The sequence below is a fragment of the Gymnodraco acuticeps genome, unplaced genomic scaffold, assembly GCF_902827175.1.
Source record: "Gymnodraco acuticeps unplaced genomic scaffold, fGymAcu1.1, whole genome shotgun sequence".
Classification (NCBI taxonomy): Eukaryota; Metazoa; Chordata; class Actinopteri; order Perciformes; family Bathydraconidae; genus Gymnodraco; species Gymnodraco acuticeps.
In genome coordinates this window covers 1,829,533-1,845,148 of record NW_022990023.1, presented here as the reverse complement: position 1 = coordinate 1,845,148, position 15,616 = coordinate 1,829,533, and the positions used below count along the sequence as shown (strand labels likewise).

Genomic DNA, 15,616 nt, shown 5'->3' with positions numbered 1-15,616 from the left:
AATATTTTAAGGCAATACATGAATACTAATCCAGTTACTACTTTGTATTCATAGCCCAGGCCCCAGTGCTGTCTTCAGATGAATGAGCATTTACATAGATAAACTGTTAAAGCGGCTATTCGTGGGTGATGGGGTCATTCTTTGTAACAAAACACAATATCACGCCATCTTTAGCTCTATTAAATGTTTCAGAATGTTTTAAGATGTGTTTTTCCAGCCCAGAGCATTAATGATTTGATAAATCTGTTATGTTGTACGCTATGCTACCTACCCATATGCTAACATTAGCGGCTAACAGTTAACGACTGGTAGTGGCTACTAGCTAACTGTTAGCCGCTAACGTTCGCCTATTTCCGTCAGGAGCTGGTGGAAACTAAAAGCACATTACAGACGGATTTTTGACTTACATTTAGTGAAGCAGAAGCAAACACGACTCCAAACGAATGCTATTGTTGCTCGGATCCACACCTGCTGGGTGTGTAAAAGTGTATTTTTTCCACCCTTTCTTTCACTTAATTGACCAAATAAACTGTTATATTGTGTTTTAGCTTCGTTTCAGCTGGCTCCAAGTGTCCCAAAATGTATGGCAGGTTAAAAGGTGTTTTTTTCTGGGGGTAGGCCTATAGGCTATTGGCAGAGTGCAGCTTCAGGTGCATTACGGCCAATTACTGGAGTCTTGACAGTAGAATAGCAAAAACCTAAATCATGATCAAAATCATAATTGAGCGGAGCCGTCTTTACTAATTATTTAGAAGATTTAATATTGTATTTCTCAGCAGATTCCACAATGTAATTGTTTTATGAGTGAGATGTGTTCTTATCATGTAGCCTAGTTTGAAAGTCCCTAGTCCTAGTGTATTTGTGTGTCAGGTCTTTAATGATTTTTTTCTGCTTTCACTTCTGCTTTTCAAGCATCTAATAAAATAAAAAAACAGCCATTTTCTCATTTTGAATATGCTGACACATAGCCTACTGTATTTGTGTGTTAGCCTAATATATGTCACTAAAGAATACAGGATGTGTTCAGTTCAGATTGGTATTGTGCTTGCTCACTGGCAGAGTTAGCTGAGACTGGTAATAAAATCGAGCCATTATTTATGTTCTTAGTTCCACCAGTGCTTTGCCTGCTAAGCCCCATGAAGATGTTTAGATAGTGGCTCTGTACTGTGATGCTTTACTGTTCCACTGAAAACACAGGCTTTTCCGTCTAAAACTGCACACAAATCTACTAAAACCAGGTGTCCATTATAACGTTTCTAATAATTTTTCACAACGAGCATTTTTGACTCGCATAGTAGGAAAAACACAGGTGTTACTAATAACCGTTAACAAGGAATCTGCCCTCTAAGCTATTATTAATTTAATTATTTACACAGTGCGTCACCTACTACGACATGTCTTGACTGAAAAGACCAAAAGATTGTATTTGTTTGTGCTACTTAAAAGACAATCCTAACAAAACCCTTTTTAAAAATACTTTATTTAAAAAGGGAACCTTGAGCATTAATATCTCATTTCCCTACCACCAATGTTTATTGTTATGTGCCATGAAATAAAAAAGTGGCTTGTAAGCTTTCTCCACATGTCACAAAAAAATAACAAGTTTTCTGAGAAACATTTTTTTTTGTGAACATCATGCAGAAATGTTCTAATTCAGACATTACAGTATTGGCAGTATGGTTTACACATAATATAATATATGACATCACATTTGCAGTATTCATTTGTGGTGTCAGCTACAGCTAAAGGCAGTTTATACTGCATGGTACTCTCTCTTACATATCCACACACATAATACTTTTAAAGTTGCACATTTACACATTCAGACACACATAGAAAAACAGAAACATGTATAACAAGACAAACAGATTCAATTTGGTCAATAACAAGCAGTTGATCAAAGGGCTGCCACCACTGGCAGTCATTCATGAGATCCAGGAAGTATTCAGTACCAAACATGAACAAATGTTATGGTTGAGTTTTAGTGATGCTTATGGTCTGTCGCATCAATTTCAGTTCATTTTTTTTGTTTAAATTCTCAATGGGATTTTACTCATCCACATACGTGTACAAAAACAGAAAACTGAATATATATTTCTGTTACAATTATACAAGTCAGGCGTATTGAATACAATCTTGGTTTTCAATCACCACGTTTCTTTCAAATGTTCACAAATCATAGGGATTGTTCTCTGAACTTCGATTTGTTTTGCTTTCTTTTGTTTGTCATCCTCTAAGTGAGGACATTTTGATGAACAATTTGATCCCATTACACAGAGCTGCCTTTCTCTGTGAAATACATGTAGGAAAATCAATGAATAACTCCCTCAGTTTTATAACAACATGCACACACATTCTTACATGAAAATGGACACCTTCTAGTGTAACATATAAAACACACTCCTTTATAGTATATTACATATTTATAATGCAAGGGTAACTATTTTTACCATACAAGGAAAACATCTTGCCATCAAAAAGATTAACAATTGCACATAATGATCGGCTAAAATATTTTAGTGACACAAGAAAACATGGCATTGGTATTAAAAATAGATCAACATTTGAACTAAATTGTACATTTGCTTTTCTATATCCTTTACAAAATGAGGACATCATTTTTTTCTTGGAATAAAAAAAAGATAGAAAAGCTTCTGAGAGAATGAAAAAACAGACAGCGAGTGTACAAAAATATTTGTTTTAAAACAGGCCCTTGCTTTTCTTCAGATTCTTTTGCTTCCAGTTTGGCAGAGCGTTGAACTCAACTCGACTCATTTCAAGAAGTGTCTGCAAAACATCACAGTGAGAGGACAAAGGTTACACAAGGCCTTATATTATAATAAATAATATGTTTGTCTAGGTGGGCCAAGTGCTTTTTACTGTATGCATCTTTCTGTATCCTCAACATATTTGGCATTTAAAATCTGTAATTTGCTGCATTATAGAAATATGACACAAGACTGACTAATCATTATTTTCAACATAAATTAAGCTATTTTATTGGCTCTTCTTTCCTGTCGCAAAACTCTCATACGAAGAATATCTATGTATTTGGCTTATAAATAATCTGATCTAACAATATATCAACTTTAAGCTATTTAAAATCCTATTTGAGATCAGCTAAGTGCCCTACCTTGAAGTCCTGGTCGGACAGGTAGTCCTCCAGGCGCAGAGGGTCCACTCCCTCTGGGAGCTGCTTCCCGGTCAGCTCCTCGATGGAGTACTGCTGCTTACTGAGGCGAGACAGCGCCTCCTTTACCAACATCACCTTGTTCTTGGAGCCTTCAGTCTGCAAACACATATCATTGAAAACAGGTAAATAAATGCAAATAAATAGAGCCATTCCTCTTTGTGTGCAAGCTAAAAAACAGGTTTTCCAAATTGATAATTGCTGCAAGAAAGAATCAACGTTACATTTCATTTCTTCAACTTTTTATTTAAAAATGATGTGATGTTATAATAAAACTCTTTATATATAAAGCACTTTTTGAAAAAGGGTTTAACAAAGGCAGCAAAATAGAACAGGCAAGTCATTTGGCAGATAAAAACCCCATTCAGAAATAGTTTTGGGCTGGCACTTTGACAAAACAGATCTGGTTGAGTGAGATGATTTGGATTCTTGCGTCAACTACATGAAGCTCAAGCAACTGTGATAGCCCCACTCACGCCGACACAGACTCGTAAAGTAAAACATCAGAAATCAAAATGTAATGTGTATCAAAAGTAACCCACCTTTGAAGTGATCATGGTGTCCTTCTCCCAGTATGGGAAGATGTTGGTGAAGGTGAGAGGTTCACAGCCTGCTAGGACCAGATAAGCCTGAGGGGGGCGCCGAGGGTTCTTCTCTGTAAATCATACCAGTGTAGAAGATGAGTAAAACATGCTTTACATTTCATAATTCATATACTGTATGGGGACAAATAATGTGTGCTCACAATACTGATGGTGTGAATATAAAAAGCAATAGCATTATTTTTTGAGAGTGCTTAGGGAAGTGTTTGGCTGCTAATCAATTACTGTAGATCCATGCTATGTTCGAAATCTCATGCTAACATAATGCATACATATTAACGATTAGGTATGCCATCACGAGCAGACTGTTTTATAGCACTTAATTAAATATTTTCCAGGATTTTAAGGCAATTAGTATTAGTTATTAATATATTTTCTATTGTGCATTATATGTCTGGCTCCCGCCTTTATTACTCTTAATAACGTCTCACTGTCATTACTATAGTATTTATCTTATCAAACAGGTAATCATTTTCCCTGGCAGTCCTCCATTGGATAGTCTGAAGACCCACAATGCAATATGGGGGCAGGTCAGTTTGTCCATTAACCTACTATTGCGTACTTAGCAGTTCTTGTTAATCTACTTTACATCCAAGCATTTATCCAATACAAAAAAATGTCATACCTATAACCGGTAGTATGTTAGTATGTGATTTCAAACAGACCCCAGACATTTTAGCTACAGTGGATGTATGTGACCTCTGACCTTTGCAGTACTGCAGCACAGTCTCCATGGCACACTTCCTCTCACTGTTCCAGCGCATCTTGGCAGAGCCGGTGCACTGAGTGTCGTCAGGCTGCCAGCCCTGCCACAGGTACACCTCCATTCGGTTATCCAGCAGGAACAGGGCTGGAGAGGTGAGGCAGAGCAAGGACATGAACACCCAGCAGCAGGAAGAGGCACTACAGTCCAGGTATTGTTAGGCTGACAGTAACAATAAAACACATCCATCAACAGCTGTGAAAGGCTTTTTCAAAACCAGCGTCTTATTGTGTCGTTTTCAAGGTTCAAACAGGGAACATTGAGTAACTGAGTTGTTTTGTGATTTTAGTTTTGTCCTTCCTTATATGAAAAGAAACCTGCCAAGAGTCTCTTTTAACAGAATTTCTGATTCACATTCAAATGATCAATCTCAAAAACACAAATAACAATTCATTTAACTAAATGACTCAGTCAATCCACTGATAACTAAGCTAACAAAGATAAGTATTCATTAGTAAATATATACAGTTGCTGGTTGATACATTTAGTTATGTTTTCCTCTTTTTCAGGCAAGGACAGAGACATTTTACAGATTGTACAGACCATTAAACTGTTAGAATGTAACGGACTGCAACTGGCTATTTCAACTTTTTTACCATATAGGACAAATTATCAAGACCTACTTCACTGGATTATAACATTGTTACGGGTGTTTGGTACCTGGCTGATGTGCAGAGTAGAGGTTCTCCTGCAGGAAGGGCATCGCCATGACTCCCTCCGACACCCTGGCTGGATACAGACGCTCCTCCCCTTCGAACACCCCGGAGCTTGCGCTGAGGCGGAACAGACGCGGTGTGTAGTTGTACTTCCCTGGATCTACACACACACACACACACACACACACACACACACACACACGTCTCATCAGCTCACACGCTGAACACAAGCTGTGCTCTTATTTCTGCTGGTAAGTTACTACATGGTGTTTCCCTCACTTGGGATACTTTTGGCCGACTTAAATGTCCAATCATTAGGGCAGCATTGATGCATATTTCATACAATTTGTAAGTATGTTTTTTTCTCCTGAATTTGTATCTTTAAAATCAGCCTCAATAAGTCAACATTAAATAATGCAGCCAAAATACAGAAACTCAATTACCCTATTAAAGTCCATTAAAAATTCAATAAAATGTTTTTGATCCCATGGCAATTAGAGCATTTAATTAAAAATATATATAAAAAGGATATCAGATATTTAATCTAGGGCCCTGGCTAACATTTTTCAACCAGATTGTGCCGTTGTCTCATGTGTGTCCTTAGTGGAAAATACATTTTATTTTCCTGATTTCCACTAGGGGGGATTGGTGCTGTATTATGTTTTAGATGACATGCATCAACATCAATGTTGTTGCTAATCTTTGACATATCCCAGACTGTGAAAAAAAGTCTAAACTTTAAGTATACATTCAATAATTGTTAAATTGCTATATAAAATAGCTACAATTCTGAAAACGATTATTAATATTTATAATCAGAAATTATTTTTGCACTGGAAAACAATATAAATATTAGTTGTAATTGATATTCTTTTGACATGTTCAGCCTCTAAACATCACATTACATGTCACTTGTTAGACGCTTTTATCCAAAGCGACTTACATACTCAGTACTGTGGGCAATCCCCACAGGAGCAATTTGGGGTGAAGTGTCTTGCCCAGGGACACAACGACATGCTGACTGCAGTGGGGTTTGAACCTGTGACCCCCTGATCTGAACACCAACGCACAACCCACTGCACCACATGCCTCTAAAGATATGAGAGCTGCTTTTAACAACGTAAGGCACAAGGCATAGTATGCAATGTGAGGTCGCACCTTGCAGCATGCAGTCGTAGGCCTTCTTGTCCAGCGGGCCCAGAGCCTTCACAAACTCTGTGGGTTCAGACCCTTCCTCCACCTCCTCCACCTTCACACTGCTGCTCAGACCTAACTCTGAGGGACACCTTGAAGACACCAACACAGAAACAATGTCAGTCCACATATGCTCGTCCACTAAGCATATTAATGTCCATCTGCTCGCTCCTTACCTCTGGGTGAGTTTGTCTGCAGCTCTTTTGGCCACCTGCCTGGCTCCAGCATGTGCTTTGCAGCCGTGCCACAAGAAGAGAACGGCTGTCTGAGCGTTCAGAAGCACCAGGCTGGCACGAGAGCGTAGACTGGCACGCTGGCAATCCACCTCCACCAGCGACGCCTCCACCTCCGCCTCTCCACGGACACAGAACAACCTCCAGCCGCCTGCAGAGATGAACCACAGATAAAAGCATAATGCCACATTATTCACTGTCTTTATTTGACAAAACATGTTAGTCCCAAGCCACCATTTGGCAACACTGAGTTTGATACAGTATTGTATGCAGTGATCCAAAGCCTACATTGGCTGGAATATAGGGCAACACTTAAAAAAAATAATGTATATTTTTGTACCTGTGTTGTTGGCACTGTTTTCTCTACTGCCCTTGTAGATGATCAAACCTCCCTGGAAGAGCTGGAGGAAGCACGGAGGCTCTTTCCCTGCACTCACCAACACCTGGTGAACAAATAAGACAACAAACAGACACACACTTTTATATATACAGATTGTATCCAACATTCACGTGTTCATATTCTGTTAATAAAAGGCCTGATGATAACCTTATTGACGATACATGAACATAACCATGATCATTTTTACCGACCTCAATATTGTTCAATGTGTTTAAATGTGTAACGTGTGTGTGTGTGTGTGTAACGTGTGTGTGTGTGTGTGTGTGTGTGTGTGTGTGTGTGTGTAACGTGTGTGTGTGTGTGTGTGTGTGTGTTTGTTGAAGGAAGAATGTCACCAACAGAATAAACAGCTTGGTATACCTCCCATAATAAGACTTTGGCACAGACCTTTTTGCTTACAGGGCACAAGACTCAACTCATCGTTTTGATTATTGGGTTTTATTTCATTATGTTTTATTTATTTGGATATTTTGTAAAAGTCTTTCCCTAATTATTAAGAATTTGAAGTTTATTGTTTTTGAAAAGCTGTACTTTCATTTTTATTCTACTTTTTTTTAAAGGGCCCATGTCATGCTTTTCCGGTTATTACCCGTCCCCTTGTTTGTTATGAAGGTTTTTCTGCATGTTAACAGTCTGCAGAGTCACAAACCCTGTAGCGAGTTAAACTCTAACACAGAAAATACCTGTCTATGCTGCCCCAGAACGCCTCGTTGGAGATTTTTCTTTTTCCATTTTTTTCTTCCGGGAACCAAGTGACGTAACGACAACCCAATGGACCAATCCGCGGGGGGGGGGGGTGCTAGTGGAGCCTCGCAGTGGCAAAACACCATTGTAACACATAATCACTGATTGTGCTGTAACGGTGGTGGACTCATCAGAACAGAGTGGGCGAGCTGACCAATTAGAGCACAGTGGGCTCATAGGGAGGGGGGGCCAGGAGCTCCAACAAGCCGTTTAGGACAGAGAGTGAATACACATACTATATACAGAGATTCTGTATGAGGAACCAATGTGAGTTTGGAAAATTGCACAATATAAATGTATTTTAGTAGACCTCAACAATGGAATTATGATCGGTAGAAATGGCCATGACATGGGACCTTTAAATCATTTTATATGTGGCATAAAACGGTCTTAAATGCAATAAATGTTGTTTATCACAACTATTTCTTAAACAATGTATCGTCCAGTAGAAGTTTTAATCATGACAGTACTAGAAAAACTGGCCTTTTTAGAGTCCTAATCAGAAACTTAACATGAAAAAGAGAATAGATTTGATTGGATGTGTGTGGCTGTGATGAACTGATACCCACTTGTGATCCTCTGTGGCTGCCCAGCTCCACCGTCATCAGAGCCGAGGTTCCCTTCTCACTGACGCTGGACTTACTGCCTTGCCAGAAAAAACAAGCTGTCCTCTCTCTCCCAGGAGTACCGGCACTCAGCTCCCCGGGCTTCTGTCGCTTACCCACTGTGAAAACCGGACAAGTGGATAAATGAAGGACTTCTGCTTTCACTTCTGGACAGCTGTAACCCTAAAATGTAACACTATAGCCTCTTCATCTGTCAAACATTGTTAACCACACTTACATTTGCCTCACAGATGTGTTTTTTTCCAGTTGCAATCCATTAAAACTAACAAGTGAAGTCGGGCAGATACGAATGCCATTAATCTTCTCCAAGGTCTTACCACTTTGTCATGATATTTAAACCTCCACTGTTTATACTTCAGGCTACCTCTGTGCCAAAACACATGACTCACCGAGAGTGGTGATGGAGTATTTCCAGCGGATGATGTAGGTGTCGCCTTCGTGCAGTTGGCCCAGGCTCTCTTCAGGCAGCTCCTCCTCGCCGTGCTCTTTGATGTGCCAGGAATCTACAGCTATTGTAGCCAACTCCGCCTGCCTCCCGTCGTCCGCTCTCACCAGGCCGCGGCCCCGCTGCACGTTCACCCCCTCCAGGAGGGTCTTCACCGAGGCCGGCTCGTTGTCCAGGAGGGCCTTGGCGTCACATGGCTGCAGCTCCAGGTCAAGAGTGGGGCGGTCAATGGAGTGGACTGGGCTCTGAGAAGACAAAATAAAGTTTCAGTAAGTTTAAATGTTTACTTTGGTCAGGATTTTCATGAATAAATGGCATTAGAAGCAGGGTTTATTCTAAATTCCTTTAATAATAATCCAAAAAGTGTATGAAAGCCGTTACTGATTCATGTAAAACACAAACACTGAGTCATTGCTAATTCCAAAAATGAACACATCCTGAGTCTAATCTCGTCTACCTTGATTTCCTCTGCTTGAGCAGCTTCCTCCTTCTTCCTCTCAGCCCAGTCCAGGAACTTCTCTCTGAACAGCGACGTCTCATTGTGCTCCGACAGCCGGCCAAACAGAGCCCAGCTGGGGCGACCCTCCCCCTGCCTGGAAATCAAATATACAAGAAAAAGAAATAAATCCTGTGTACAACTGTACCGGCAAAATGAAACCACTAGGGGCTACAATAACACAACCAGTAGTCTAACTAACCTTCTGCATGCAAAAAGTGCAACACTGTTATTTTACAAATGTGTAAAACAGCAATAAAAAATGGTAGTATTAACACGTGATACTCACTGAGGCACATCTGTATTCAAGCAGGAGGCGTCTAAAGGGTTAACTCTGCAGCTGCTGTAGTCGTAGCTGCCGCTGTAAAGCTGTTTGCCCAGTTTCACAGCAACTTTTCTGTCACCCAAGGGCACATCTTTCCCGTGCCACACGTACACTTCACTGCCAAAATCAAACACCAAGACCTGTTGTAGGGTGTTGGCAGCGGGGGGAGGGGGAAGATGGATTGCAGTTGTTACAACAAGCAAAACAAAACACTGTGTACTGAAATGTATGTCTGGACTATTATGGACTCTTTTTAAAGATATAATAACGTCACTTTTCATACTTTCTATGCCAGTCCAACTCTTTTTCAGGCTTAAAATCGAACAAAATAGTTTGTTACATAAATATGGTCATTATTCCTCTATATAGTAGCAGTGTTACCTCTTTGGAGTCGAGCAGGGAGACACTCGGGATGGAGGCCCAGGCTTCTTCATGAGGAACCAGTTTGTCTCCCAGGAGTCGGTACACCCCGTTAGAGTCCAACACTCCTGTCTCATACAGCTCGTCCTCCTCTGGCTCCCCCGCTCCTATAACACACACAGAACAAAAAGCAGGGTAAGCATGTGTGTTCTTAAGGAAAAAAACAGATCTAATGTTTTACTTTACCTTTTAAATATCCTATGAAACAATGACAAAGCACTTTTCTCTGAATCAAAACGGTAAAAGGTAATGTGTTAGATCATCCCAAAAGATGTTACAACTGTGAAGAGTAAGTATGAACCTAGAGGAAGTGCGATTTTTACAAAAAATGGAAAACAAAGATGTCTGATAGTCAAATTAGTTTCTTTGTGGAATAGTTTTGAAGGGGAACCGAAAATGTGAAATACACCCAGTAGGTTTAAAAGAAATATATGTAAAAATAAGATGAATAATGAATATAAAGTATTATTTTTGTTGTACTTTTGGGTAATTATAGTATATATATAGATATATTTTATTCTGTTTCTTGTATATGTGTATGAACCTCTGTACGGGGTCTGTCCTCCCAGCAGGGTCCAGAACTCTTTGGCCCATCTAGTGTCCGTGTTGATGCCCTCCTCCAGCACCGTCACCTGGGAGGCTTTACACCCCATGTCCCTCTTCGCCTGAACGAACGCTGCCATGTCCGACGCCTGGTCACAGAAAACATGTGGTACAGTACATGTCACGCCTGTATTTGAGGTATTCATCCTTTTTATTTTAAAATCAACTTTATTTAATGGATTTGTTAGCAGTGAATTTAGGCTTTCCTTTTTTGTTGCTTGATTCCAACAAATTGAAAACAAATCTGTGAATTTTCCAATATACATTTGACTACAGAATAATCACAACCTTTAAAAAGTTCCCATGAGTTGGGAACAATCCAGAAATCTACAAATGAATATAATTATTGTAGCCTATTCTTTATGTGCAACTAGGAAGAAGTGTTGACTTTAAAAAATAATGAATAGATTGATTTATTATTTGAACGTCAATGTGAAAATGAAGCTTCAAAACTATTCTGTACAGTCAACAATTATCCAAAAATTAAAATCCAAAGCAGTTTCTTCATCCCTCTCTACCTTGGCTTTCTCTATGACGTTGGCAAACTCTCCACTCCACATGTAACATTGTTTTGGCGTGATGAGGAGGAAGCAGTCTCCGCTGTTCAGAGAGTGGGATGTGGGCTCCACCAGACGCACCTGAATGTGCCTCCGACCTGCAGACATGATAAAGCATTTAATACTTTGACTTCAGCAGTTTAAATCTGAAACATACATCACTGATCTGGTATTGAGCATCCTTTTGTTGTGGTTTATTAACTGAACATCATTAAGAGATAACACAAGAAGATACCTGACACTTCCATTCAACACATGTTTACAGAAAACACAGTTCACCTTCTTGAGTTTCTGACCTTTGATGCGAATGAGCATGAGCTTGTTGAAAGGCAGCGTGCTGTTGTTGGTCACAACATCGGTGGACTTCACGCTTCGCAGGTTGATCTTGCGAAAGTTCTCTTTGCTGGCGAGACCCGCCAAGGCCACATCAGCGAGATTTGATTTGGAGTGCTTTGCCACTTTAAAAGAGAGAAGAAAAGGATCAGACATTAGAAATGAACACAGTTGAGTTGACACACTTGAGCGTACAGTAGGTATTCCCTGATCTACTCTGCCATCTCTCTCATTACAACAAATAAAGACCAAGATCAGATTGATATCATAGATATAGAGACATTTTCAAATGTCTGCTTTGTGTGAGCTATACTTAGCGGGCTACACACGGCTGCAGATCTTACTTCCTTCTCCATCTCTGTGAAAACGTCACTGAGGTCAGATTAGTCTGTGAAAACTATTCAAAGAAAGGAATTGAATATATGCATTAGATAAGTATGTACAGCTGCTTGCACTTTCAGAACAGCTTCAGTCATAGAGTACAGTTTATTGGCCACTAATTTCAACTTTAGCTTTCATGCAATGCGTTTACGGATAATAAACAAATTAAACAGCTGTGTTTATGGAAGTGCACATTTTATTTGTAGGCTGCTGGACAGGAGATGAAGTTATTCATTCATGTTCTGTATTAAAAAATGTGTCTTAATTCATGTCTGAGAAATATGTAGCCACTGCAACGTTACTTTTGGGGTCATAAAGGTTAATATTGCCCTTTGTATGCAAAATAATAAGTACAAAAAACAACCAATTATAACCAAAAGTAAATGTTAATGTTTTATGGGAAATTGAATTTGTTTTATATTTTTTGGGCTATTATGAGATTCCATACCGGTATTACAATTGTAATCTCTTATAAGGATAAGTTTCATACACCAGTAGAGCACACTGCGACCCACAGAAACCCCTAAAGGCCACTGTGACCGTGTCAGTTTATCATGAACAACACAACATATCTTTATAGAGGCATAATACCAAACTGTTGTAGATGAAACATTTGTGCTTGAAAGCTCTTGCCATATTGGAGACTTTATCCTAGCTATGCTGAGAACCTCAATATCACTTTAGTCAGTTTAGTAGTCTTACTCCTCTCCACTTGGATCCTCTTGGTCTCCAGGGAGGCGACGTTGAGCCTCTGCTCGGTGTAGACCTGTCGGATGTCGTTGCGAGCAGCGAGGGCCCGCAGAGGGTTCCTGGAGCCCTGGTTCCTCCTGGGGGGGCGGACCGCTCTCTTGTGTTCCGTTACGGCTGACGTGAGCCTGAAAACATACAAACACAAAACAGTGGTCAGTTTTAATGTAAGCCTGAAAAGGGACTCATAAGTCATTTAAATGGTCAAAAATATTATTATTGTACACTAACTTTGGTGTATTGGTATGGATCTGGCTGAAGTCCTCCTCTGTTAAAACCATACTTGAATCATGGAGCGATGTCGGTGAGACAGTTTTGTAAAAGTTGCCGAATGTCTCGTCATCGTCCAGAGTCATCACTTCTTTCTCCGTCTCTGCCGTCACCTCGACTGTGGATATCTTGTTTTTGCTCACACCTGACCGCCCACCATGGAAGGAAAGAAAGAGGATAGAAAAGGAAGTGTTATACAGATATGTTCTCTTGCTAATGATTTTAGTGAACACATATGCACAAAATGTGTTGGATATCCTGTATCGGTAAAGGAGAGTTTAAATTGAAATTAAACAAATATGGAATAACAAAGTTGTTTACCTACGTGTACAATAGATCCACAATAACACAATGTGTGATAAACCATCATCTCATATGGAAGAAAACAGGGGGAGTGTACCTTTACTGTGTAGCTTGTCGAGGAAAGACTCAAGCTTGTCGAGCCTTTTGTCTCCTTCCACCTTGACATCTGTTCTACTGGAGATTTCTGTTCAGCAAAAAAGGAACAAAGGCTGAATATACTCAGTATTACAATCCAACATCAATCTTTGGCATTCATATTTTTGTATAAAAGGCATCAAATTCTGTTAGAACTACTACCAACATTTACATTTGTTCCGTGTCATCTGCACCTTATGACACAAATGACCATGACTATAATTATATGTTAAATATTCAGACCATCTGCTGCCCTAACAGACGCATCGGGTTAATGACTTCCCTGATTAACGAAATGATTCACGCACTGACTGACTGACCTTCAAGCGGCTTGACAGGCGTGGCGTTACACTTCTTGAGGGCAATAAGAGGCGACTCATCCTTTCCGGTGTCTGTCACAAGACCTGGAGGAAGACAAAGGGGGGAATTAGGGCTGCAATAACAACATATTTACATTATTAATGAAGTGTCAAATATTTTCTTGATTTATTGTTTTGTCTAAAATAGCCAGAACATAATAAAAAATGCACAGTAATATTCCAACATTTTCAAAGATATATATTTGGTGAATATATGAGAAAGACAAGCGTCAAATGATCCCATTAGATTAACTCATAGATATTTTTATTTAAAGACATTTTGCCATATAATAGAAAATAAATTGACTAATCATTTTCATGTTATTGGGTCCAACATAAAGTCTAATTAGCAATATATCCTATTATATTATATCCCCGACTCATTGTGGGCTGGATATGACGCTGCAAAATTGGTATACAGTATATGCTTTTTTTAGGGGGCTGTTTGCCATTCTTTAAAAAAAAAATTTAAAAAAAAAAAGAAAAAAAAAAAATCACATTTTTTAATTAGCTGTCGTTTTCTGAGGAGGAAAAGGTTATGTCAACTTTCAATTGTCTTTTTGTATGTGTGTAATATAAAAACAATATTGTTAAGCCAACTGTAAAGACACCTGAAAGAATGCAGAGGTCACAGAGAGTTTGCACGATTGGCCCGGCCTCCCGCAGTAGAACAATAAGCACGCTCTCATCTCACCACACTGAGTAAACACACACTGCAGTTACCTCTCTTGGCCATACGTCCAGCCACAGTGAACTGGACCGAGTCGTTGGCTGCTCCTTTGCCTCGGCTCTTCCACTGCTCCTCTTTGTCTCTCAGCACCTTCATCCTGTCTGCCAGCGACACCTTGGGCCCCAAATCCACACTGGATTTCTGTTGGAACATTTATTCAAATGCAACTTTAGATTCAGCATGAAGACTTGAGATCATTACTGTCCATTCATTTCACACATGAACAGACAGTTATGAAGACAGTGGAATCATCATGAATGAGCAAGCCGGCTTGCATGAGGATAGGCGGAGTAAGACAGTGAAGCCACCAGAAGTGAATTTAAGGGCGAATGATGACAGATCCCAACCTTATTTCTGTGGGAGTGTGGCTTCTGCCAAAAACAACTAACCCCAAAACGTCTTACTGTGTTATTCCATACTTGATTTTATGCAAAGAAAATATGAAGAATGTAGAGTCCTGACAATAAAACACCAAAAGTGTCCAGAAACCTTCAAATTGCTGCTATGCATTAGAGCTTTCTTTGTGATTTACTCCTGCTGCCATTTTTGCACCTGAACTCCATCATTAAAACTGAGTTAGCAGCGTTTTTACTGCACTTCTGGTCCCACTGGACCCCTGAGCTGTTTTATAGTAATTAATGATATTCCACTCTGAAATATTTGAAGCGTTTTATGGCCCTGCTTCAGCTTTTTACTGGCTGCCACCCCATATTCCTTCTCCAATAATGAGCAATCCACTGCATGGGATGTAGCATGAGTTCACATCCTTTCTACAGATAACACAAACAGAAAAAAAAGGAAGGAGAAACACACAGAAAATAAATTCCAAGCAGATTATCAGCATTAGGCAAAGTGATTATACAAAGTGGTCGGTGATTGTATGTATTTCTGTTTATATTGAATAGTCTTTGAAGTACTTTTGCCTGTTTGGCTTCACAGCTGGGACGTTTTTTCTGCAGGAGAAGAAAGTAAATGACAAACAAATGATCAGGATTACTAAAACTCAACATCTTGTTACAGTCATAGAGGAATCTGTGTGAACTGCTGACTGTCATTCTGTATTTCACAGCATCATCTGCACGGTAAGCTCTGAGGAGTCAACTT

General features: G+C 39.6%; 1 protein-coding gene across 2 annotated transcripts in view; it reads right to left on the bottom strand.

Annotated features, from left to right (window-relative positions):
• Nucleotides 1–1,461: 1,461 nt before the first annotated feature.
• svild (supervillin d) overlaps nt 1,462–15,616 on the bottom strand; it is a 51,082-nt gene continuing 36,927 nt past the window's right edge. Inside the window, exons 9-30 of one of the 2 annotated variants that reach the window (XM_034214427.1) lie at nt 15,430–15,465; nt 14,506–14,653; nt 13,744–13,827; nt 13,386–13,472; nt 12,947–13,130; nt 12,671–12,843; nt 11,551–11,712; nt 11,216–11,352; nt 10,639–10,786; nt 10,056–10,201; nt 9,639–9,814; nt 9,311–9,446; nt 8,798–9,098; nt 8,352–8,506; nt 6,979–7,081; nt 6,582–6,789; nt 6,370–6,497; nt 5,216–5,371; nt 4,499–4,642; nt 3,733–3,845; nt 3,134–3,289; nt 1,462–2,787 (exon numbers count right to left, since the gene is read on the bottom strand). In XM_034214427.1, the coding sequence (XP_034070318.1) occupies nt 2,701–2,787; nt 3,134–3,289; nt 3,733–3,845; nt 4,499–4,642; nt 5,216–5,371; nt 6,370–6,497; nt 6,582–6,789; nt 6,979–7,081; nt 8,352–8,506; nt 8,798–9,098; nt 9,311–9,446; nt 9,639–9,814; nt 10,056–10,201; nt 10,639–10,786; nt 11,216–11,352; nt 11,551–11,712; nt 12,671–12,843; nt 12,947–13,130; nt 13,386–13,472; nt 13,744–13,827; nt 14,506–14,653; nt 15,430–15,465 (3,168 nt within the window). In that variant the 3' untranslated portion in view covers nt 1,462–2,700. The remainder of the gene's footprint in view (nt 2,788–3,133; nt 3,290–3,732; nt 3,846–4,498; nt 4,643–5,215; nt 5,372–6,369; nt 6,498–6,581; nt 6,790–6,978; nt 7,082–8,351; nt 8,507–8,797; nt 9,099–9,310; nt 9,447–9,638; nt 9,815–10,055; nt 10,202–10,638; nt 10,787–11,215; nt 11,353–11,550; nt 11,713–12,670; nt 12,844–12,946; nt 13,131–13,385; nt 13,473–13,743; nt 13,828–14,505; nt 14,654–15,429; nt 15,466–15,616) is intronic. The other variant, XM_034214428.1, reaches the window with a different exon arrangement.